The 25,608-nt window shown below is 43.7% G+C and overlaps 1 protein-coding gene across 1 annotated transcript in view; it reads left to right on the top strand.

The window, feature by feature from the left end:
* The first annotated feature begins 454 nt into the window (after nt 1-454).
* LOC118385457 (homer protein homolog 1-like) overlaps nt 455-25,608 on the top strand; it is a 67,980-nt gene continuing 42,826 nt past the window's right edge. The window contains exon 1 of the mRNA XM_035772596.2: nt 455-1,669. Within this exon, the coding sequence (XP_035628489.1) occupies nt 1,665-1,669 (5 nt within the window). The 5' untranslated portion in view covers nt 455-1,664. The remainder of the gene's footprint in view (nt 1,670-25,608) is intronic.

Genomic DNA, 25,608 nt, shown 5'->3' on the forward strand with positions numbered 1-25,608 from the left:
GCCACTGACATCCAATGTCCACAAGGTGTCCACCATCCATTGCACAATAATCTAACTGGAACAAGTCAGTGATGTGTACACTGCATCGATTATCATTCGGTGTATGCTTTTAATGTATACAGGGTAGGAGATCTGTGCAGTGTGCTGACTTAGTGGATGCTTTGGAAAGGTCATATCCATATATATAATGTAGGTCCGAATTCTCATCCAATCCATGGTCACAAAACATACCGCAATGAAAAACTTAAACGTAATATTGCATTACATGTTTATGGCAGGTTTATTATACGGCCCATAATAAACTGCAGGTTGCTACAATGGTAAGAGGTATAATACGAGTTTTTCCTCAGTCGCTAAGCGGAAATGACGGAACTATTTTATTGCGTCAGATTTCTAAGGATACGGTGACGTTGTGCGGAGAGGCGGCGTGATCACGTAGGGCCGATTTCATGCTTTCAGTGAACAGAACGAGAGGATGGGTTGAGAGAGGTGATGAATGGAGAGATCAGACACTACACAGACGGATGGAGAGAAAGGGAGGCGTTCGATGGAGCAAAGACTGGCCGTGATTTGACATTTAAAATCCCTGTCTGATGAATAAAATCAAGGAATTGGCTATTTTTCTTATTTGAACTTAATTCAGCATAGCATTTCATAGTCGGCCTTATTTGACCAGACGTTGAAGATGCCGGTAGCTGGTTTGGTCTGACTAGAGGAGACGATGGAGCCATGAGAATGTACCCAGTCTTTCCGCGAAAATAGATGGGAGATGAAACCTATTCGACATAAAAATTGATATTTTCCCCTGTAGCTAAAATGAGTTTAGTATTGCTGCAGATGTATGCGTTTTGATAAACTGCAGTAGGATAGCTGCTAGAGGAATTTTGATGGCACTTACGACGCCAGGGATTGAGCAACGAGTAACGTTACATTTCGGAACGTTGAACAGTCGGGCCTTTCAAAGTGAGAAGCAAGAATGAATGTTAAGCATTTTTCTCGCCCGAGGATAACTGCGGTGCACGCAGCTGGTCACATTTTGAGAGCGGTGTCATCTTTGGAGAGTAGCGAAATGCAAGTCAACGGAGAGGAGCGCCGTGCGGAGCTGTAATAGTAATACCCAAATCCGTCTAGAACCAAGTGGATGTTTTAAGCATTTTTTTTCCGCAGACGAGAAGATGGTGTGCTGCCAATATCAATGCAAGTGGTCCCTATTTTCCCTGCCTTTTTAAGTGTAAAAGGAGCTCGCGCTACTTTGGAATTAAGAAGTGTCAGTCACGTATGCGCGCCTCGGTAGCCAACGTTATTTTAGCTGCTATATCCTCCGTGCTTTAGCTTCCCATTGAGCATGATTGAAGAGTGCGTTTAATTTCGCTAACGTCAACACCGATGTTTTCGGTCGTCATGAATCCACCGACACGTTTGTTTGGGTGAACTTTGAACCAACACCCCATAGCGTAGAACAGACTAGCAAGACATGTCGGCGTGAAGGGAACCGCACTGACTGTCTCGAATCTCCTGTCAAGCCACAGACGTCAACAGCGCTGTGAAGAGCTGCTTATCGGAGAGGGGGAAAAAAAACACATTACCTAGATTGTTCACTCCGCCTTTTGGAGCTCTGCGCCCACGGACTGAATCCCTTCCCTTCGATTTAACAACCAAGCAAAATGGGGTACGTATCGCGCAATGTAGTGCCATTTAGTCTGTGCTAATCTTCCCTGGCAATAATTGTATTCATGGGTGTGTTATGATTTCTAAGAAGCTTGGTTTGTTTCGAGATAGATAAGTGGGGGTAGAAGGTTGACAGAAACAATACGCTGTTTGGCGACATGATTTACCTGACGTTGGGTTGCCTTGTGTTGATAGCCTCACCATCAGCCCATGGCCTGAGCTTTAGGTCATTTACATGTAAAAGGACCCAACATATGAAGTTCATAGGAGCATATCGATTTGGCAGGCAAATGAAAAAGTATTTATTTATTATCATGAAAAAAAAAAATGTGGCAGAGGTAATGGGTTTTATTTAAAGTCAAACAGAAATATGAATACGGAAGCTTGTTTCCCCCATCCAAACAATTCAGACCCCCGAGTTATGAGATTGTACTAAAACAAACATATACTGTATTTTAGTTTCTGATGGGGTAAGACCATTGCTCATGAGCCATTTTTAAGTTGCATTCTTCAAGAATCAATAGCTATATATTAAATGAAGTCCAAAAATGGGTGTACCAATCCCAGATTGTCCCTTTAATGGATTTAATTGAATTAAATCTGATGTCAACCAGATGTCATCAAACAGGCACCAACTCACATCAACAAAACATTGTCACCACAAACTCTCTTGCTCCCTCGCTCTCACTTGCACACAAACAATGTGAGATTACGTAAAGCCAATAAAACAATAGAAATATCTATATACAGTGTGTGCAAATGTAGTAGGATTAGGGCGGTAAAGGCAATAAATAGGCCATAGTGGCGAAATAATTACAGTTGAGCAATTAAACACTGGAGTGATAGATTTGCAGAAGATGAATGTGCAAGTAGAGATACTGGGGTGCAAAGGAGCTAAACAATATGGGGATGAGGTAGTTGGGTGGGCTATTTACAGATGTATACAGGTGCAATGATCGGTAAGCTGCTCTGACAGCTGATGCTTAAAGTTAGTGGGGGAGATATAAGACTCCGGCTTCAGTGATTTTTTGCAATTCATTCCAGTCATTGGCAGCAGAGAACTGGAAGGAAAGGCAGCCAAAGGAGGAGTTTGCTTTGGGGATGATCAGTGAAATATACCTGCTGGAGCGCGTGCTACGGGTGGGTGCTGCTATGGTGACCAGTGAGCTGAGATGAGGCAGGGCTTTACCTAGCAAAGACTTATAGATGACCTGGAGCCAGTGAGTTTGGAGACAAATATGAAGTGAGGGCCAGCCAATGAGAGCATACAGGTTGCAGTGGTGGGTAGTATATGGGGCTTTGGTTTTGAGGAAGCGTGCAATTGGCATGCTGACAGCAGGAATGTCCACCAGAGCTGTTTCCAGTTAATTTTATGTTAATTTCTCTACCATAAGCCACCTCCAACAGCGTTATAGAGCATTTGGCTGTATGTCTAACCGGTCTCACAACCACAGACTGTGTAACCACGCCAGCCCAGGACCTCCACATCCGGCTTCTTCACCTGCGGGATCATCTGAGACCAGCCATCGGACAGCTGATGAAACGGTGGGTTTAAACAACCGAAGAATTTCTGCACAAACTGTCCGATTACGTCTTAAGGAAGCTCGTCTGCGTGTTCGTCGTTCTCGCCAGGGTCTTGACCTGACTGCATTTCGGCTTGTAACTGACTTCAGTGGGCAAATGCTCACCTTCAATGACTACTGACACGCTGGAGAAGTGTGCTCTTTATGGATGAATCCCGGTTTCAACTGTACCAGGCAGATGGTAGACGGCGTGTATGGCGTTGTCTTGGCAAGTGGTTTGCTCAGATACTGCTTATGAAGGAGCCCCTTCAGCTTGAGCTCCTATATCACAGAGGGAGAGAGAGAGAGACTGTCACCATACAATCATGGAAGCCAACAGTGAATACAATGTTGAATGTAGCCAATCAGCGATCCTGATTCACAGCTAATTCACAAGGGGCACGTGCCAGCATGGCACTGACTGGTTGGCATTACTCCCTGGGACCAGCAGTAATCCATTGATGCAGTGGAAGGGGGCACCTCCTTACAACATACAAAATACACACAGTACTGATTACATTATAAATGGTGGTTTGGTGAATTCCAGGACAGATGGTATTTTGACCATTGACCAGGTCAAATGAGAGCAACCTGATTCAAGTGTCCTCCATTACCCTGAAGCGGGACTGGTGACTGGCCACTGCCTCATCCTTCAGTAATGGCTATGATATGGTAAGGGGATTCCCACAACCCTGCTGAACAAATCCACCAGGTCTTTTACATAGCCTGTGAATGAAATAAAATATCCTAAGTCAATCAACAGCAAACAATTTTTACTTTCTGTAGTTTGGAAGTAATGTATATGCTATTAAAGGGACTGTAACTACAGAATAGATTCAAGCCGGTGACGCTGACACTTACTATGCAACCAACTGTGTACGTTGCTGAATGCTTGCCGATACGTTTTGCTATTTGCTGCTACAGTTGGATGTTAACAAGGTAGCTAGTTAACTTGAGCTATGCACATCTTCCTCTGACATGCTACACCACTTTACATGTTAGCTTGATGTATTCAGCTAGCTACAATGTCATTCCCTTTTCATCTGTGGTATCATAGCTAGCCTTCATCTTCTTCTTTAAGGTTTTTATGGCAGACTACACTTATTGGTGCATTGCCGCCACTCGCTGTACGGGATATTGCGGGAAGAGAAGGGGGGGGGGGGGAACCCGACATAATATAAAAATAAAACACCCCACTCCTTCAGTCACAGTTCAAATGAGAAAAAAAGTTATATCAACACATTGACTGTAGTACTCGCGCTGCTAAAACACTCGACCACTGCTACTCCAACTTCCGGGATGTCTACAAGGCCCTCCCATGCCCTCCTTTTGACAAATCTGACCTTCCTATAGGCAGAAACTCAAACAGGAAGTACCTGTGCTAAGGACTATTCAACGCGGGTCTGACTATTCAGAATCCATGATTCAAGATTGCTTTGATCACGTAGACTGGGAAATGTTCTGGGTAGCCTAACATTGACAAATATACTGATAACGGTGACTGAGTTTATCAGGAGCTGTATAGGAGATATTGTGCCCACTGTGACTATTAAAACACCCTAACCAGAAACCGTGGATAGATGTCAGTATTCACGTAAAACTGAAAGCGCGAACCACCGCATTTAACCATGGCAAGGTGACTGGGAATATGGCAGAATACAAACGGTGTGTTTGTTATTCACTCCGCAAGGCAATCAAACAGGCAAAACATCAGAATAGGGACAAAGTGGAGTTGTAATTCACCGGCTCAGACACGAGACGTATGTGGCAGGGTCTACATACAATTCCGGACTACAAAAGACAAACCAGCTCTGTCGAGGACACACCGACGTCTTGCTTCCGGGACAAGCTAAACACCTTCACCCGCTTTGAGGATAAAACAGTGCCCGCTACCAAGGACTGTGGGCGGTGTGAGTAAGAAATTTAAGCGTGTTAACCCTCGCTAGGCTGCCGGCCCAGACGGCATTCCAAACCGCTTCCTCAGAGCATAGGCAGACGAGCTGTCTGGTGTGTTTACGGACATATTCAATCTCTTTCTATCCCAGTCTGCTGTCCCCACATGCTTCAAGATGGCCACCATTGTTCCTGTACCCAAGAAAACAAAGGTAACTCACTTCTGTCATCATGAAGTGCTTTGAGAAACTAGTCAAACTAGTCACCCTAGACCCACTTCAATTTGCTTACTGCACCAATAGATCCATAGATGATGCAATTTCCATCACACTGCACAATCCCATCTGGACAAGAGGAATACCTATGTAAGAATGCTGGATCCTGGACTAGGAAACAACACCTCCACGTCGTTGCTCCTCAACACTGGGGCCCCACAAGGGTGCGTACTCAGCCCCCTCATGTACTCCCCATTCACCAATGACTGCGTGGCCACGCACGCCTCCAACTCAATCATCAAGTTTGCAGATGACACAACAGTAGTAGGCTTGATTACCAACAATGATGAGACAACCTACAGGGAGGAGGTGAGGGCTCTGAGTGTGGTGCCAGGAAAATAACTTATCACTCAACATCAACAAAACAAAGGAGATGATCGTGGACTTCAGGAAACCGCAGAGGGACACCCTCCAATCCACATTGACGGGACCGCAGTGGAGAAGTTGGAAAGCTTCAAGTTCCTAGGCGTACATATCACTGACATTCTGAAATGGTACACCCTCACAGACAGTGTTGGGAAGGAGGCTGAAGAAATTTGGCTTGTCACCTAAAACCCTCAAACTTTTACAGATGCACAATCGAGAGCATCCTGTCGGGCTGTACCACCACCTGGTATGGCAGCTGTACTGCCCGCAACCACAGGGCTCTCCAGAGGGTGGTGCGAACTGCCCAACGCATCACCGTGGGCAAACTACATGCCCTCCAGGACACCTACTGCACCCGATGTCACAGGAAGGCCAAAAAGATTATCAAGGACAACAAGCAACTGAGCCACTGCCTGTTCACCCCGCTATCATCCAGAAGGCGAGGTCAGTACAGGAGCATCAAAGCTGGGACCGAGAGACTGAAAAACAGCTTCTATCGCAAGGCCATCAGGCTTAATAAATACTCATCTCATATGTACAGTGGGGCAAAAGTATTTAGTCAGCCACCAATTGTGCAAGTTCTCCCACTTAAAAAACATGAGGCCTGTAATTTTAATCATATGTACACTTCAACTATGACAGACAAAATGAGAAGAAAAAAAATCCAGAAAATCACATTGTAGGATTTTTTATGAATTTATTTGCAAATTATGGTGGAAAATATGTATTTGGTCACCTACAAACAAGCAAGATTTCTGGCTCTCACAGACCTGTAACTTCTTCTTTAAGAGGCTCCTCTGTCCTCCACTCGTTACCTGTACTAATGGCACCTGTTTGAACTTGTTATCAGTATAAAAGACACCGGTCCACAACCTCAAAGAGTCTGTCAAAGGAGCTGTCAAAGGACACCAGAAACAGAATTGTAGAACTGCACCAGGCTGAGAAGACTGAATCTGCTATAGGTACGCAGCTTGGTTTGAAGAAATCAACTGTGGGAGCAATTATTAGGAAATGGAAGACATAAGACCACTGATAATCTCCCTCGATCTGGGGCTCCACGCAAGATCTCACCCCGTGGGGTCAAAATGATCACAAGAACGGTGAGCAAAAATCCCAGAACCACACGGGGGGACCTAGTGAATGACCTGCAGAGAGCTGGGACCAAAGTAACAAAGCCTACCATCAGCAAGGGCATTGAAGATGAAATGTGGCTGGGTCTTTCTGCATGACAATGATCCCAAACACACCGCCCGGGCAAAGAAGGAGTGGCTTCGTAAGAAGCATTTCAAGGTCCTGGAGTGGCCTAGCCAGTCTCCAGATCTCAACCCCATAGAAAATCTTTGGAGGGAGTTGAAAGTCCATGTTGCCCAGCAACAGCCCCAAAACATCACTGCTCTAGAGGAGATCTGCATGGAGGATTGGGCCAAAATGTGAAAACCTTGAAGACTTACAGAAAACGTTTGACCTCTGTCATTGCCAACAAAGGGTATATAACAAAGTATTGAGAAACTTTTATTGACCAAATACTTATTTTCCACCATAATTTGCAAATAAATTCATAAAAAATCATACAATGTGATTTTTCTGGATTTTCTTTCTCATGTTGTCTGTCATAGTTGAAGTGTACCTATGATGAAAATTACAGGTCTCATCTTTTTAAGTGGGAGAACTTGCACTTGTACTGTATTCTATTTTACTGTATCTTAGTCTATGCTGCTCTGACATTGCTCGTCCATATATTCATACATTCTAAATTCCATTCCTTTTAGATTTGTATGTATTTGGTATATGTTGTGAAATTGTTGGATATTACTTGTTTGATATTAATGCACTGTCGGAGCTAGAAACAAGCATTTCGCTACACACGCAATAACATCTGCTAAACATGTATGTGACCAACAAATTTTGATTTGATCCCTAAACAGGCTCGTGCCTGCATCTGCTGCAAAATCCCCTAAAACGCCCAGCCTTACTCACAATGCCTATTTTCTCTGTTTGCTCTATGCGGTTGATAACCAATGAAATAAACGCTACAAAGTAGGGGTCGACTGATTATGATTTTTCAACACTGATACCGATTATTGGAGGACCAAAAAAAGCCGATACAGATTAATCGGCCAAATTATTATTTTTACTTTAAAAAAATATATTTTTGTAATAATGACAATTACAACAATACTGAATGAACACTTATTTTAACTTAATATAATACTTAAATAAAATCTAGTCTGAAATAATGAAACATGCCTAATTTGGTTTAAATAATGCAAAAACAAAGTGTTGGAGAAGAAGGTAAAAGTGCAATGTGCAATATGTGCCATGTAAAAAAGCTAACATTTAAGTTCCTTGCTCAGAACATGAGAACATATTAAAGTGGGTGTTCAATATTCCCAGTTCTTCAATATTCCAAGTTAAGAAGTTTTAGGTTGTAGTTATTATAGGAACTATGACGCGTCGACTATTTATCTCTATACCATTTGACTATTGGGTGTTCTAATAGGCTGACATTACTAATCTCGGGAGTTGATAGACTTGAAGTCATAAACAGCGCTGTAAAGCAAGCCTGCTACCGCCTACCACCGCTCAGTCAGACTGCTCTATCAAATCATAGACTTAATTATAATATAATAAACACAGATACCAGCCGTTGTTCATTACTATGGTAAAACCCGGAAACTATAATTTCGAAAACAAATGTTTATTCTTTCAGTGAAATACGGAACCGTTCCGTCTAAATATCGCTGTTACATTGCACAACTTTCAATGTTAAGTCATAATTACGTAAAATTCTGGCAAATTAGTTCGCAATGAGCCAGGGGGCCCAAACTGTTGCATATATCCTGACTCTGCGATGAACGCAAGAGAAGTGAGACAATTCCCCGAGTTAATATTGCCTGCTAACGTGAATTACTTTTAACTAAATATGCAGGATTAAAAAAATACTTCTGTGTATTGATTTTGAAGAAAGGCATTGATGTTTATGGTTAGGTACATTTCATGCAACGGTTGTGCTTTTTTCGCGAATGTGCTTTTGTGAAATCATCCCGTTTGGTGAAGTAGCCTGTGATTTGATGATAAATGAACAGGCAATGCAGAACAAGTTAGTTAACTACACATGGTTGATATAACTAGGTTAACTAGTGATTGTGAAGATTGATTGTTTTTATAAGAGAAGTTTAATGGTAGCTAGCAACTTGCACTCGCGTAACAGGTGGTCAGCCTGTCACGCAGTTTTCTCGTGGAATGCAATGTAATCGGCTTCCAAAAATGCCGATTACCGATTTGGTATAAAAACTTGAAATCAGCCCGAATTAAATCGGCCATGCCGATTATCGGTCGGCCTCTAATACAAAGTCCACTTTCTTCACATGCACCATGTCAGGATCCCTCTGTTGACAAGGAATATTATCTGGTGTCTCTACTCCTCCTACCATTTATTTATTCAACTTCACTCCTTTCTTCTCACCGCCTCCGCAGAAGAGACATGCTGGACGGCCCTTATTCTTACCACCTCCGTCTCCTTCAGCCTAACAGGACACTTCACAATTGCAGCATTTAGGCCCAGCTGGCAATCGATACCCCTCCCATCTACATCAGTGGATACTGCTGAGGGGAGCAAATGAAATGGCATCAAAAACATGGAAACCAAATGTAAAAAAATATATACACTGCTCAAAAAAATAAGGGGAACACTAAAATAACACATTCTCGATCCGAATGAGAGAAGTGGTCTGTGGTCACCACCTGCAGAACCACTCCTTTATTGGGGGTGTCTTTCTAATTGCCTATAATTTCCACCTGTTGTCTATTCCATTTTGCACAACAGCATGTGAAATTTATTGTCAATCAGTGTTGCTTCCTCAGTGGACAGTTTGATTTCACAGAAGTGTGATTGACTTGGAGTTACATTGTGTTGTTTAAGTGTTCCCTTTATTTTTTTGAGCAGTGTATATGTACAGTGGGGAGAACAAGTATTTGATACACTGCCGATTTTGCAGGTTTTCCTACTTACAAAGCATGTAGAGGTCTGTAATTTTTATCATAGGTACACTTCAACTGTGAGATGGAATCTAAAACAAAAATCCAGAAAATCACTTTGTATGATTTTTAAGTAATTAATTTGCATTTTATTGCATGACAAGTATTTGATCACCTACCAACCAGTAAGAATTCCGGCTCTCACAGACCTGTTAGTTTTTCTTTAAGAATCCCTCCTGTTCTCCACTCATTACCTGTATTAACTGAACATGTATGAACTCCTTACCTTTATAAAAGACCTGTTCAAACACTCAAACAAACAGACTCCAACCTCTCCATAATGGCCAAGACCAGAGAGCTGTGTAAGGACATCAGGGATACAATTCTAGACCTGCACAAGGCTGGGATGGGCTACAGGACAATAGGCAAGCAGCTTGGTGAGAAGGCAACAACTGTTGGCACAATTATTAGGAAATGGAAGAAGTTCAAGATGACAGTCAATCACCCTCGGTCTGGGGCTCCATGCAAGATCTCACCTCGTAGGGAATCAATGATCATGAGGAAGGTGAGGGATCAGCCCAGAACTACATGGCAGGTGGTCAGGACCTGGTCAATGACCTGAAGAGAGCTGGGACCACTGTCTCAAATAAAATTAGTAACACACTACGCCATCATGGATTAAAATCCTGCAGCGTACGCAAGGTCCCCCTGCTCAAGCCAGCGCATGTCTAGGCCCGTCTGATGTTAGCCAATGACCATCTGGATGATCCAGAGGAGGAATGGGAGAAGGTCATGTGGTCTGATGAGACAAATAGAGCTTTCTGGTCTAAACTCCACTCGACATGTTTGGAGGAAGAAGAAGGATGAGTACAACCCCAAGAACACCATCCCAACCGTGAAGCATGGAGGTGGAAACATCATTCTTTGGGTATACTTTTCTGCAAAAGGGACAGGACGACTGCACCATATTGAGGGGAGGATGGATGGGGCCATGTATGGCGAGATCTTGGCCAACAACCTCCTTCCCTCAGTAAGAGCATTGAAGATGGGTCATGGCTGGGTCTTCCAACATGACAACAACCCGAAACACACAGCCAGGGCAACTAAGGAGTGGCTCCATAAGAAGCATCTCAAGGTCCTGGAGTGGCCTAGCCAGTCTCCAAACCTGAACCCAATAGACAATCTTTGGAGGGAGCTGAAAGTCCGTATTGCCCAGCGACAGCCCCAATACTGAAGGATCTGGAGAAGGTCTGTATGGAGGAGTGGGCCAAAATCCCTGCTGCAGTGTGTGCAAACCTGGTCAAGAACTACAGGAAATGTATGATCACTGTAATTGCAAACAAAGGTTTCTGTACCAAATATTAAGTTCTGCTTTTCTGATGTATCAAATACTTATGTCATGCAATGAAATGCTAATTAATTACTTAAAAATCATAGAATGTGATTTTCTGGATTTTTGTTTTAGATTCCGTCTCTCACAGTTGAAGTGTACCTATGATACAAATTACAGACCTCTACATGCTTTGTAAGTAGGAAAACCTGCAAAATCGTCAGTGTATCAAACACTTGTTCTCCCCACTGTATGTGTGTGTCTATCTGTCCTCTGTTGCAATACTCAATACACTTAAGTTCCAAACTGCCTCTGGAAGCAACGTCAGCACAATAACGGTTTGTTGGGAGCTTCATGAAATGGGTTTCCTTGACCGTGCTGCCGCATACAAGCCCAAGATCATCATGCGCAATGCCAAGCATCGGCTGGAGTGGTGTAAAACTCGCCGCCATTGGACTCTGGAGCTGTTGAAACGCTTTCTCTGGTGTGATGAATCACCCTTCACCATCGGGCAATCTGACGGATGAATCTGGGTTTGGATGCCAGACAAATGCTACCTGCCCGAATGCATAGTGCCAACTGTAAAGTTTGGTGAAGGAGGAATAATAGTCTGGGGCTGTTTTTCATGGTTCAGGGTCCTTAATTCCAGTGAAGGGCAATCTTAACACTACAGCATACAATGACGTTCTATACGATTCTGTACTTCCAACTTTGTGGCAACTGGTTGGGGAAGGCCCTTTCCTGTTTCAACACGACATTGCCCCCGTCCACAAAGCGAGGTCCATACAGAAATGGTTTGTCTTGATTGGGGTGGAAGAACTTGGCTGGCCTTCTCAGAGCCCTGACCTCAACCCCATCGAACACCTTTGGTATAAATTGGAACGTCGACAGCGAGCCAGACCTAATCGCCCAACATCAGTGCCCGACCTCACTAATGCTTTTGTGGCTGAATGGAAGCAAGTCCCCGCAGCAATGTTCCAACATCTAGTGAAAAGCCTTTCCAGAAGAGTGGAGGATGTTATAGCGGCAAAGGGGAGACCAACTCCATATTAATGCCCATGATTTTGAAATGAGATATTCGACGAGCAGGTGTCCAAATCCTTTTGGTCATGTAGTGTATATCCTTTGCATAACAGGACACATTCCTATCCTATATCTTCTTGAAGCGCAGAGTACGCTCCTTCTGTTCCATAGATACACAAAACCCTTACTCAGAACCAAAAAATAATCAGAACTTTGCTTGGATTTCTTATTTCCTTTTGTAATCCAATTCTTCTCACTCTCATCTCCACCCGACACACCATCTGATTCATCCACTTCTGCCATTTTCTCCGTCCAGACAGTTTGTTCCAAGAAGACCCCACTGGACATTGTTATTGATCTTCTCATAGCTAGCCTGGCTCGCTAACATGATCAAATAATGTTGTATAACCAAAAGTAGCTACTAGCTAGCTAGTACCAGCTATCTACTTAGCTAACGTACTCACCAACACCAGTGGTTTGACGGTTTTCAATCCGTTTCTGGCAATATTGTTGAAATGCATTGGAAGTTTGTGCAAACTTTATGGAAGCCCATTTTCACTCCTATTTGTTGAGTGAAATGTGCGTGCGCTGCATCCATATGCAGACTTGACGACAAAATGTCCACTTGGCAGCTGGGAGCATACCACGTGTTGTCTATGGGCAATTTGGGCATCGTTGGAAAAAATGAGTATGTAAATAATAAGTCGTGACAAACTCACTTACAAAACTCAGTTTGGGCGAGACTCACTATGACAAATGATCCTATTCATATTTTGTGGTCAATTTTGACACGAACGTTTCTGACTCATATTGATGCCACATACGCCGTTTAAAACCAGAGGAGTTGGTTTTAAGGGGCAGTTGGCCTTTAAACTTTGAAATCAATGTTTTTTGTTGTTGTTTAGCATACATTTTTAAAGTGGCCCTGCACAATTCCTTTGCAGTGGAATTGCCCTGTAGCTTCCAAATGCCCACTGAACAATTGATCAAACCGCGGTTACTCCTGGTGAATAGGCTACTCCTCCCTTTTTTTTTTCTAGTTTTCTAAGATTATACACATAGACATATGGCTTTAAGTGTTATGTGTTTTGATTCAATACATTTGTGCAGTGTTTTCCCATAAGTGCCAGCTACCGGCTAAACAGCAGTTAACAGGCTCATTGTAAGCCGGCTACTGTTCCACTTCATAAATTTAACTAGGCTCCTTTCAATTTAAAAGTTTAAATTTGCTAGTCAAAAGTCTGTATGGCCTTTCCCTGCGAGAATGAACGTTATCATCGTCTAGTGATCTATTGATAGGACAGGTGCCTGTCTGCTGTCTGTCCCGCCTCTCGGTACCTGTGGTTTTTTTGTTGTTGAGCCCTGTGTTTGACTGCAGTCAAATTTCTTTTCACGGATGGGGGAGAACATGCTTTTTCATCGTCTCCTGTGAGTGAATTTACACGTGTCATGTAAGTGGTAACGATGAGTTGAAATCCACTTAATTCTTGTTTTGTGGCACATTCATGTATTCTCTTTGGCGTTTTCCTAGGCCTATAGCCAGCCACGGAGTCGGTTTGACGACGGAACAGCTTGTGTTGACTAGTTTATAAAAGGTGTCGAACTGACTGAATAAATCAATCTCCTATATCCCTTTTGATATTCGTAAATGTTACACAGGAGTCATGTCCATGGTATCACATCGGTACAAGTAAACCAAAGATCTTGTTTGCATTTTCCTAGGATTCGAAGCCCATGTCGAGATTTGCCAGTGACTGCTAAAGTGACTCGTTGGTGTAGCCTAGTGGTTCGTAGTTCGTGAACGAACAGCTCTTTTTGATCAAGAGAGCCATTCATTTGGCTCCCTAATGTGCATACTGGAAGGCTACTACTGCACAATATATTTACTTAAGTTGTTGCCACAGTGAACTCAATTGAAAGAGTAGACTATTTAGTTTCGTGACGTAGTCACAATCTACCACCTTTCCTCAGTCTCGCCCACGTTGATTGACAGGTCTGAAACCCTACCAACTGTGTGACTCACAAACATCCTGCCGCCTCCCCTGACAATTCCAAAGGACACATTGGTTTGCTTACCCTAAGTGTCCACAGCAGCAGAGCCAATAAAATACATAATTTGAATAACAAACACTTGTGGCAATTCATATCTTGCATGTAAATATGTAGGCCTACATACTGATTTCTTACATTTTCAATACCACAACTAATTTGACCAATCTGGGAGGTAAAGTTAAAGTATTCAGTAGTTTAGCTGTGTATTTCAGGTGGAACCAAGGCCATATAATGTACCAGAAGCCACCAAAATAGAGCTTGTTCGAGGAAGATAATAATACATCTATGTGGTATCATTGGAAAGTGATAATCTTATCCACGACTGGAGTGATGGCCTTGTGACACTGTCTCCATTGAAATGGATCAATTAATTCATACATTTGTCTAATATTTGTTCCGGTGGCTAAGCAAAAGCTAAGAACTACTGTAGAATGAGGCTGTCATACCCGGACATAATATACTTTCTGAAGATACACTACCGGTCAAAAGTTTTAGAACAGCTACTCTTTCAAGGGTTTTTCTTTGTTTTTACTCTGTTCTACATTGCAGAATAATAGTGAAGGCATCAACACTTTGAAATAACACTAATGGAACCATGTAGTAACCAAAAAAGTGTTAAATCAAAATATATTTGAGATTCTTCAAATAACCACCCTTTACCTTGATGACAGCTTTGCACATGCTTGTCATTCTCTCAACCAGCTTCACCTGGAATGCGTTTCCAACAGTTTTGAAGGAGTACCCACATATGCTGAGCACTTGTTGGCTGCTTTTCCTTCACTCTGCGTTACGACTCCCAAACCATCTCAATTTGGTTGATGTCGGGGGATTGTGGAGGCCAGGTCATCTGATGCAGCACTCCATCACTCTCCTTCTTGGTCAAATAACCCTTACACAGCCTGGAGGTGTGTTGGGTCATTGTCCTGTTGAAAAACAAATGGTAGTCACAATAAGCCCAGACCACAGTGCTTTCAGAAAGTATTCACACCCCTTGACTTTTTGTTGTTGTGTTACAGCCTGAATTGAACATGGATTAAATTGAAATTGTGTATCACTGGCCTCCACACAATACCCCACAATGTCCAAGTGGAATTATGTTTTTAGAAATGTGTACAAATTTATTATGGGCTGAAACGTCTTGAGTCAATACAGTTGAAGTCATAAGTTTACACCTTAGCCAAAGGTACAAAGATGACATCCATCCTGTTTGCAATAAGGCACTAAAGTAAAACTACAACAATTGTGGCAAATAAATTAGCTTTATGTCCTGAATGCAAAGCGTTATGTTTGGGGCAAATCCAACACATCAGTACCACTTTTAATATTTTCAAGCAAGGGTGGTGGCTGCATCATGTTATGGGTATGCTTGTCAATCTTGAGCTAAGCATGGGCAATATCCTAGAGGAAAACCTGGTTCAGTCTGCTTCCCAACAGACACTGGGAGACAGTAACCTGAGATTTTTTTTTGATTGAATCCATTTTGAATTCAGGCTGTAACACAAGAAAATGTGGAATAAGTCAGTACATTCTGAAGGCACTGTACTGATACCAGAAAATAACCCAGAAGTCATTAAGTTAAATGACAGTTCAGACTAATCATGGGAATATGGAATACCCATCGCAGAGGCCCCTGTTATCTTATGTAGCCTTAACTATGCCTGATGCATCTGCCTATAGCTACACGGCAGACTGGGATAAATAGGGACTAAATTCGACTTTATATGACCAACTTTGATTTTAGGGTGAACTGTGACGAACCCATAAAGAGCCTAACTAAAAAGAGCCCGACAAAAACAAAAAGTAAAATAAAATGTGTCTTTCTTCAAAGTGTGCCCTCTTCTTAAATTAGGCCTGTCTGAGAGTTGGCTGCTACAGCGTTTTAGTGCAAGGCTTCTGTTCTGCGTAACGAATGAATGAATGTAAACCAGCCTGAAACTTGGCACCTCAGCAGCCTAAAGTACTCTCTGGAGGTGTCATAAACAGTCAGATATATTGGATTAATAATAATTATTATACCGTAGTTGTATTGATATAGTGAGGTGACGAGTGTGTTCTAATTTCGTATGTTGGCATAACTTTCTTACTATTCTGGAGGGTAAAGTGTTCCACGAATGATTCCTCAAACTATGATTCCTCCATCATCAACGGAACTAAATTCACATTGTCTGCCCTTATCTGGTTCAGCTACTTCAACCCAAACCTTATTATGTTGTTCATATGTGCAGAAGTATGTCAGTGCTGCCTGTCCTGCCTTTTTTTAAAACCTTCCCTCCTGTCCTCAGACTGAGTAGAAATGATCTCCAAATCCTCTCATCGTACAGGGTGCCAGTGTTGGACAAGGCAGTTACTGTCAGACGCTAAGTGAATGGTCAGAGTCGGGAGCACTTTGTTTTGAAAACCCCACTGTGTCCTTACTGAAAACGGACATCACAACCAGACTTACCACAGCTACACTAGGCATAGCCAAGGTCCTTCCTGGCTCCTGCCCTGTGTCAATCATCTTACCCATGGCTAATGCCGGTCTGAAGCTGAGGATGCCGAATGGTGCACTTTTAGAAGCATAAAAGTACAGTTTCATTGACGAAACGGGAAGAGATTGCACTGTGAAGGTATTAAGAAGGAAACCTCCGAGCAGATCCCTCCTGACTACTACCCATGGCAGTGTCCCCCAGGGGTCGAACACTCAACTACAGGTGGTGGAATTAAGAGCGAGAGTGTCATATTTCAATACAGGATTTGCCCCAGACTTTTCTTTTTCCATCTATGCTGGCTGGCACCCGTGTCTCGCTGGGCCATGGCTCCGGCGGACCGGATTTCACCTGGGGCCGAAGCCAGGCCACTGGTCCTATTCAGCTACTATTTACATAACAATGGCTAACTGAACTTAACACCTTCTGATCAAGCGACTGTCTTGATGCTGCAGAGGCTGTTGATTCTGCTCTCCCCCAGGTCCTAGCGTCACTCCTAATAGAAACACAATTACACTGGAGCGTACAGTAACAGAAAAACACTGGCGACACGCCGGTGTGGGGGTAAGTCTCCATGGAAATGCGACATTATTGGAGGAAAGCCAGACATCTTCACTGGGCTCCAGCTGTCAATACTCCACTGACCCTGAGCAAACGACAGGAGAGATGGAGAGAGCGAGAGAGACTATCGGGAGAGAGAGAGAGATCAGATGAGTCCACACAAACTACCCGCCGTGTGTGTGTGTGTGTGTGTGTGTGTGTGTGTGTGTGTGTGTGTGTGTGTGTGTGTGTGTGTGTGTGTGTGTGTGTGTGTGTGTGTGTGTGTGTGTGTGTGTCACCAGAACCACACAGATCACAAACCGGGCCTTAGCATATGGGTATTTTAAACCAGAGGTTGTGCCAATGTCTTCAGCCTGTGTATCCACAGGCCAGGCCTTAGCCTGTCATATGGGTATTTTAAACCGCAGGCTGCGCCAAGCAAAGCCCCATACTCTCCCTCTGTGAGTGGGTTTATCGTGTATGGGACATGCTGCCTTGTGATTGGCTTAGAGAGCATGTGGGAGGGAGAGAGGGGGTTGGAGGATGCTAGCAGCTCCTGACCGGCCCTGAGTCATGTGGACGTTGCCTTGGCAACCAGGCAGCAGCTACATTTGTAATGCAGGGATATTGCAACCCGTCTTTAACACAGCCACACTGCCTAGTGCAGATGATCAGATCTCGCAATTTCCTTGGAGAAGTGTTTCAACATCTCAGGAAGCCCATTTAATATGATCTAGTAATCCTGTTCATATGTGCCGTATGACTTTTCTAAATATGACCAGGATTTCTGAAGGCAACTTCAGAAAATAGCCAGGGAGTGAATGATGTGGACATCCGGCTCGATAAGGATTTAGTGTGAAAGGGATTCTAAACGGTGGTAACTGGACTGCTGATTTGATTACATCGTCTGTGGTCAAGATTCCTCTGGTACAGCTCCCGTCATTGAGCTTTGCATGCCACAAAACTGACAAGAGGCCCTCGCACGAAAACACACACCTGGGCACTGATGGATAGATAACAGGGAGAGTCTGCTTCAGGAGGAAGTGGGTGTAATGGCAATTGATGCCGGTATGTTGAGTCTCTGTATGAAAACAAGTTGTGGACTCTTGAGTGTTCAGTGAGTTGAAACATTAAGGACAACAGAGAGACGTGGCGATGGGGAAAAGGGTAATGAAGGCCATGGGTTCGTACCCAGAACGACACGTCAATATTATATTTCCATTGGCTCTACATTACTGCTCACGGACCTTCCATACACAGCCTGACTCCACTGTAGCTGTGCTCTGCAGTCTGATCTAGTGTGAGTCATAAAGTAGAGTTAACAGTCCACCCTCCCATCACATATCACCACTCTGATTACACCAGTCTGTGTTAAATGACAGGCTGCCAAACCCCCACCATTCCACTCTGCTAACTTAATTAACTAGTTAAAACAGGGAGGCGAACATTCACGCTGTCCTACAGAAGAAGCCTGGTATGCCGTGAGAATGAGACCCGCTCTGAGCCACCGCCGAGCAATTAATTGGGCTTTCCCCTGCAGACTTCTCTTCTCACCCAGCAGATAGTCATCGAAGGACCGAATCGCTATGAAATGAGACCCGTTTTTAAAGGCACAACGCCTGGCTGCCATACTGGAGGCTTCATTTGTGGGGGTTTTATTGCAGACACAAGAATCTGAGCTATAATAGTGTTTGTCTTTGTTGAGTGACTGCTGGCTTGGACGGTGAGGCTGAGCTGTGTGAAAGTTCCAGAGGGGAGGAGAGACCCTGAGGCTTGCAAGCCCAGGATGAGCTCACTTTGGCCAGGCCAGGGCTGCTCCCCAGGGGCACTCTCACTCATGGTTCAGTCAACTTAGTCCAACCAGGTTTTTTTTTTTTTTTCAATGCCAAGTATATTTTTTATTTTTATGTCAGTGTTCATTAGAGAGGACTATAGATGGAAATCACAACCCGAATGTGTCTCAAACTGTTACTCTTGACTGCTTCTCAACCTCTGGTCTGTGGATCTGCACCCATCCCTCAGATTGTCTGACACTATCAAGTTGTATTTGTCACATGCGCTGAATACAAGTGTGGACTTCACTGGGAAATGCTTACTTATGAGCCCTTCCCCAACAATGCAGTTAGAAAGTATGAAAATGAACAAATAAAGAAACCTAATAAAACAACAATAACGAGGCTATGTACAAGGAGTACCGGTACCAGGTTAGTGCACTGCGTTACGAGGTAATTGGGATGATTGATTGAGGTAATATTGTACATGTTAGGTAGGGGGTGAAAAGCAGAAAGTCTTGGTATCCGTTACAAAGTCTGCTCTCAATAGTGAGTTTTAATGTAAGCGGCTCTACAAGAAGAATCGTGGCGTTGCCGCTCCAGTCAAGGCTAACGTGAGGAGAAAGGGGATGTACAGCTGAATGCATTCAACTGAAATGTGTCTTCCGCGTTTAACTCGACCTCTGAATCAGAGAGTGCCATAATCGACATCCACGTCTTCGTCGCCCGGGGAGCAGTGGGTTGACTGCCTTGCTCAGGGGCAGAACAAAATCTATTTTTTTTTTTACCTTGTCTGCTCGGGGATTCGATCGCTCTAACCACTATGGTTACCTGCCGAGTAGCCTACAGCTAAGACTGGCAGATTTGGTAGGCGGTTTGAGTTGAGCTGATTTTGTAGGGATGACTGATACTACACCAGGACGAGGAAGTCATTATGCTTTGCATGTTGTGATCATCATCCGTGGGTAACCAAAGGATGCAGGGACATTACGCCATGTCCCAAAGGACAGACGGACACAAGCCTGGCGCTTTCCTGTTTTTAGTATGCTGGCAAACTGGCCAGCAGAGTTCAGGCGTTGGCCTGTCATACGCACATGACAACCGTGTCGTCCCCGTAGAGAAGCTCTCCTGTTTGATCGTCAACACAGTGATAATATCCACTGGCTTGTTGTTTTTTCAACAGTGTTTGTTTTACCTCAAAACAAGGTTTTCATTACAAACAACAACACCATGTTTTGGTATTTTTCCCTTCATTCAACCAGAAAGGCTTTGTGTGTGTGTGTGTGTGTGTGTGTGTGTGTGTGTGTGTGTGTGTGTGTGTGTGTGTATGTGTGTATGTGTATGTGTTGGTACTATGTCCGTGCTTTCTTAACTGGGGCTCCTGCTCCTCACTTCTCTCTTATCGAGGAGAATACATTCAAATGGCTCGTGATTGAGGTGCAGTTTGCTGCCATGATGAAATGCGATCCATAATAAAACAAGTTAGGCCTCTACATCTCCTAACAGAACCAATTATGACAACAATGTGGTCTTTCATGTCCAGAGGTTTTAATTTTTTTAATACTAGTTCAGTTTTACACAGGGGTCTCGAAGAGTGCAGTCACATTATCTGAAATGAACACTTGCTCTCTTTTCTTCTAGCTCTCTCTGTTCCTCTCCATCTCACTCTTCATCATGCTCTTAATATACACTGAGTATACAAAGCATTAGGTAAACCTGCTCTTTCCATGACATAGACTGACCAGGTGAATCCAGGTGAAAGCTATGATCCCTTATCGATGTCACGTGTTAAATCCACTTCAATCAGTGTAGACAATTTTCATTGTTGGACATTTTTTAAACACCAGGAAATCAGTGATTTTTTTCATTTATTTTCTTCCCAAGTATTCCCACCCCAATAAAGAGACACGTGGTCGTATACAAATGTGAGCAAGGTTTGAAATTATTATGTTTTAGTCAAATATTTGCAGTCTACAAATTTGTCATCCTTGAGACAATTGAGACATAGAATGTGTGCCATTCAGAGGGTATTGAAGTTCCTTTGAACGGCGTATGGTAGTAGGTGCCAGGCACACCGGTTTGATTGTGTCAAGAACTGCACCGCTGCAGGGTTTTTCACCCTCGACAGTTTCCTGTGTGTATCAAGAATGGTCCACTTCCCAAAAGAGCATCCAGCCAACTTGCCACTCGATGTTGGAACATTGCTATGGGGACTTGCTTCCATTCAAACACAAGAGCATTAGTGAGGTCGGGCACTGATGTTGGGCAATTAGGGCTGGCTCGCTGTCTGTGGTCCAGTTTATCCCAAAGGTGTTCGATGGGGTTAAGGTCAGGGCTCTGTGCAGTCCAGTCATGGTTGTTCCACACAGATCTCGACAAACCATTTCTGTATGGACCTCGCTTTGTGTACTGGGACATTGTCGTGCTGAAACAGGAAAGGGCCTTCCCCAAACAGTTGCCACATAGTTGAAAGCACCGAAATTTTCTAGAATATCATTGTTTGCTGTAGCGTTAAGATTTCCCTTCGCTGGAACTAAGGGGCCTCGCCCGAACCATGAAAAACAACCCCAGACCATTATTCCTCCTCCACCAAACTTTACAGTTGGCACTATGCATTGGGGCAGGTAGCGTTCTCCTGGCATCCGCCAAACCCAGATTCGTCCTTTGGACTGCCTGGTGGTGAAGTGTGATTCATCACTCCAGAGAACGCGTTTCCACTGCTCCCGAGTTGGCGGCGAGCTTTACACCACTCTAGCCGACGCTTGGCATTGCTCATGGTGATGTTAGGCTTGTGTGTGGCTGCTCGGCCATGGAAACCCATTTCTAAAAGCTCCCGACGAACAGTTATTGTTCTGACGTTGCTTCCAGAGGCAGTTTGGAACTCGGTAGTGGGTGTTGCAACCAAGGACATACGATATTTACACGCTTCAGCACTGTGCTGCCCCATTCTGTGAGCTTGTGTGGCCTACCACTTCGCGGCTGAGCCGTTGTTGCTCCTAGACGTTTCCACTTCACAATAACAGTACTTACAGTTGACCCGGGCAGCTCTAGCAGGGCAGAAATTTGACCAAATGACTTGTTGGAAAGGTGGCGTCCTATGACGGTACCACGTTGAAAGTCACTGAGCTCTTCAGTAAGGCCATTCTACTGCCAATGTTTGTCTATGGAGATTGCATGGGTGTGTGCTCGATTTTATACACCTGTCAACAACAGGTGTGACTGAAATGGCCAAATCCACTTATTTGAAGGGGTGACCACATACTTTTGTATATGTAGTGTATGTTATGTTTGGAAGCGGGGCAGGGCCACAGGGTCTGGCGAGTTGTCTGATCTGTGTATGTGGGCCCAGGTACTCCCAGGTCACTTCTTCTGTTATATCACGTTACCGTACTTCAGCTTTACTCATATGGACATCTGCCCCCTGCTGGACTGTTTGCATAACCACATTCACTCATTCACTTGGGAGATATGTAACAGAGGTGGTTTTGTGAACCAGACTTGCATTAGCTCCCAGGCCTAATGCCGAGGCTTTCGCTCAGCGGGCTAACACGGTCCTATGGTGCGTAGGAGACCCAGATTAAAACCAAGTCAATCACAAACATAACAGTAATGGCCTTTATCCTTGTAATCTGTATTGTCCTTTTTCTGTGTAAAAGCTCCACCTTACTTTTAACTATGGCAGAATCAGTGCTCAGCCTTCATACCTTAAATTGGCCATATTTCCCCCATTCTCCTGTGTGTAGTAGGGGGTGTGGTGATGGAGGAGCGATGTGTGTCTGTGTGTGGGCTCTCGTTGTTCATCCATCTTCTTAAAAGTGGAGGGAAATGTGCATATCTGCCTTCACTTCGGTTGCTTTTAAAACTGCGGAATATCTGCCTTATCTTATCACCACCCACCCACACACACACACACACGCGCACACACACACATACACAAGTTCGTTTAACTGTCCTTGTGGGGACCAAACAATTGATTCCCATTCAAAATCCTATTTTCCCTTAACCTAATCCCAACCCCCTAAATCTTAACCTAACCCTAACTTCTAAACCTAACCATAATTGTAAACCTTAAACCTAACCCTTAAGCCTAAAATAGCCTTACAAAGTACTGAGTAAAGGGTCTGAACACTTGCCTGTGTGTGTGTTTGGTTTTACTATCCTTTTGGGGACCGGCGAAATGTCTGAATTCTGCTTGTTTTACTGTCATTTTGAGGACTTCTGGTCCCCACAAGGATAGTAAAACCAAACACACACACACAGGCAAGTGTTCAGACCCTTTACTCAGTACTTTGTTGAAGCACCTTTGGCAGCGATTACAGCCTCGAGTCTTCTTGGGTATGGTGCTACAAGCTTAGCACACCTGTATTTGGGGAGTTTCTCCCATGCTTCTCTGCAGATCCTTTCAAGCTCTGTCAGGTTGGATGGCTATTTTCAGGTCTCTCCAGAGATGTTAGATCGGGCTCAAGTCCGGACTCTGGCTGGGCCACTCAAGGACATTCAGGGACTTGTCCCGAAACCACTCCTGTGTTGTCTTGGCTGTGTGCTTAGGGCCATTGTCCTGTTGGAATGTGAACCTTCACCCCAGTCTGAGCTCCTGAGTGCTCTGGAGCAGGTTTTCATCAAGGATCTCTCTGTACTTTGCTCTGCTCATCTTTCCCTCGATCCTGACTAGTCTCCCAGTCCCTGCTGCTGAAAAACATCCCCACAGCATGATGCTGCCACCACCATGCTGCAGCATACGGATGGTATTGGCCAGGTGATGAGTGGTGCCTGGTTTCCTCCAGATGTGATGCTTGTTATTCAGGCTAAAGAGTTGAATCTTGGTTTCATCAGACCCAGAGAATATTGTATCGCATGGTCTGAGAGTCCTTTAGGTGCTTTTTGGCAAACTCCAAGTGGGAGTTTGTGTGCCTTTTACTGAGGGGTGGCTACCGTCTGGTCATTCTACCATAAAGGCCTGATTGGTGGAGTGCTGCAGAGATGGTTATCCTTCTGGAAGGTTCTCACATCTCCACAGAGGAACTGGATCCCTGTCAGAATGACCATCGGGTTCTTGGTCACCTCCCTGACCAAGGTCCTTCACCCTCGATTGCTCAGTTTGTCAGGGTGGCCAGCTCTAGCAAGAGTCTTGGTGGTTCCGAACTTCTTCCATTTTAATAATGATGCAGGCCTCTGTGTTCTTGGTGACCTTCAATGCTGCAGAAATATTTTGGTACCCAGATCTTTGCCTCCACACATCATGGCTTGGAGCTCTACAGACATTTCCTTCGACCTCATGGCTTGGTTTTTGCTCTGACATGCACCGTCAACTGTGGGAACTTATATAGACAGGTGTGTGCCTTTTTCAAATCCTGTCCAATCAATTGAATTTACCAGAGGCGGACTCCAATCAAGTTGTAGAAACATCTCAAAGATGATCAATGGAAACAGGATGCATCTGAGCTCAATTTCAAGTCTCACAGCAAAGAATCCGAATACATATGTAAATAAGGTATTTCTGTCTTCTATAAACATGTTTTCACTTTTTCATTATGGGATGTTGTCTGTAGATTGATGAGGAAACACATTTATTCAAGGCTGTAACACAACACAATGTGGAAAAGGTGAAGGGGTCTGAAAACTTTCCAAATGCACTGTATGTTTACATTGCCATAGCAAGTGAAATATATAATCAACAAAAGTGAAATAAACGATGTAAAATGTACAGTAAACATTACACTCACAGAAGTTCCAAAAGAATAAAGACATTTCAAATACCATATTATGTTTATATACAGTGTTGTAACAATGTGCAAATAGTTAAAGTACAAAAGGGAAAATAAATCAGCATAAATATTGGTTGTATTTATACTGGTGTTTGTTCTTCACTGGTTGACCTTTTCTCGTGGCAACAGGTCACTAATCTTGCTGCTGTGATGGCACACTGTGGAATTTCACCCAGTAGATACGGGAGTTTATCAAAATTGGGTTTTGATAAATCTGAGGGAAATATGTGTCTCTAATATGGTCATACATTTGGCACGCGGTTAGGAAGTGCAGCTCAGTTTCCACCTCATTTTGTGGGCATTGAGCACATAGCCTGTCTTCTCTTGAGAACCAAGTTTGCCTACGGCAGCCTTTCTCAATAGCAAGGCTATGCTCACTGAGCCTGTACATAGTCAAAGCTTTCCTTAAGTTTGGGTCAGTCACAGTGGTCAGGTATTCTGCCGCTGTGTACTCTCTGTTTAGGGCCAAATACCATTCTCGTTTTGTTCCTTCTTTCCAATGTGTCAAGTAATTATCTTTTTGTTTTCTCATGATTTGGTTGGGTCTAATTGTGTTGCTGTCCTGGGGTTCTGTTTGTGTTTGTGAACAGAGCCCCAGGACCAGCTTGCTCAGGGGCCTCGTTTCCAGATAGATGCCATCTATCTCTCTGTAGGTGATGGCTTGTTATGGAAGGTTTGGGAATCTTCAATTACATTGCGCTGATTTCTGACGTGCTTTTCCTTTTTCCGTAGTCTATTTCTGTATTGTTTTAGTGATTCAACATAGTGAAGTCGTAGACTCAGGTTTTCTGGGTCTCTCTGTTTGTGGTTGGACAGGTTTCTCAATTTCTTTCTTAGGTTTTTGTGTTCTTCATCAAACCATTTGTCATTATTGTTAATTTTCTTCAGTTTTCTGTTTGAAATGTTTAGATTTGAC

The sequence above is a fragment of the Oncorhynchus keta genome, chromosome 6 (assembly GCF_023373465.1).
Source record: "Oncorhynchus keta strain PuntledgeMale-10-30-2019 chromosome 6, Oket_V2, whole genome shotgun sequence".
Classification (NCBI taxonomy): Eukaryota; Metazoa; Chordata; class Actinopteri; order Salmoniformes; family Salmonidae; genus Oncorhynchus; species Oncorhynchus keta.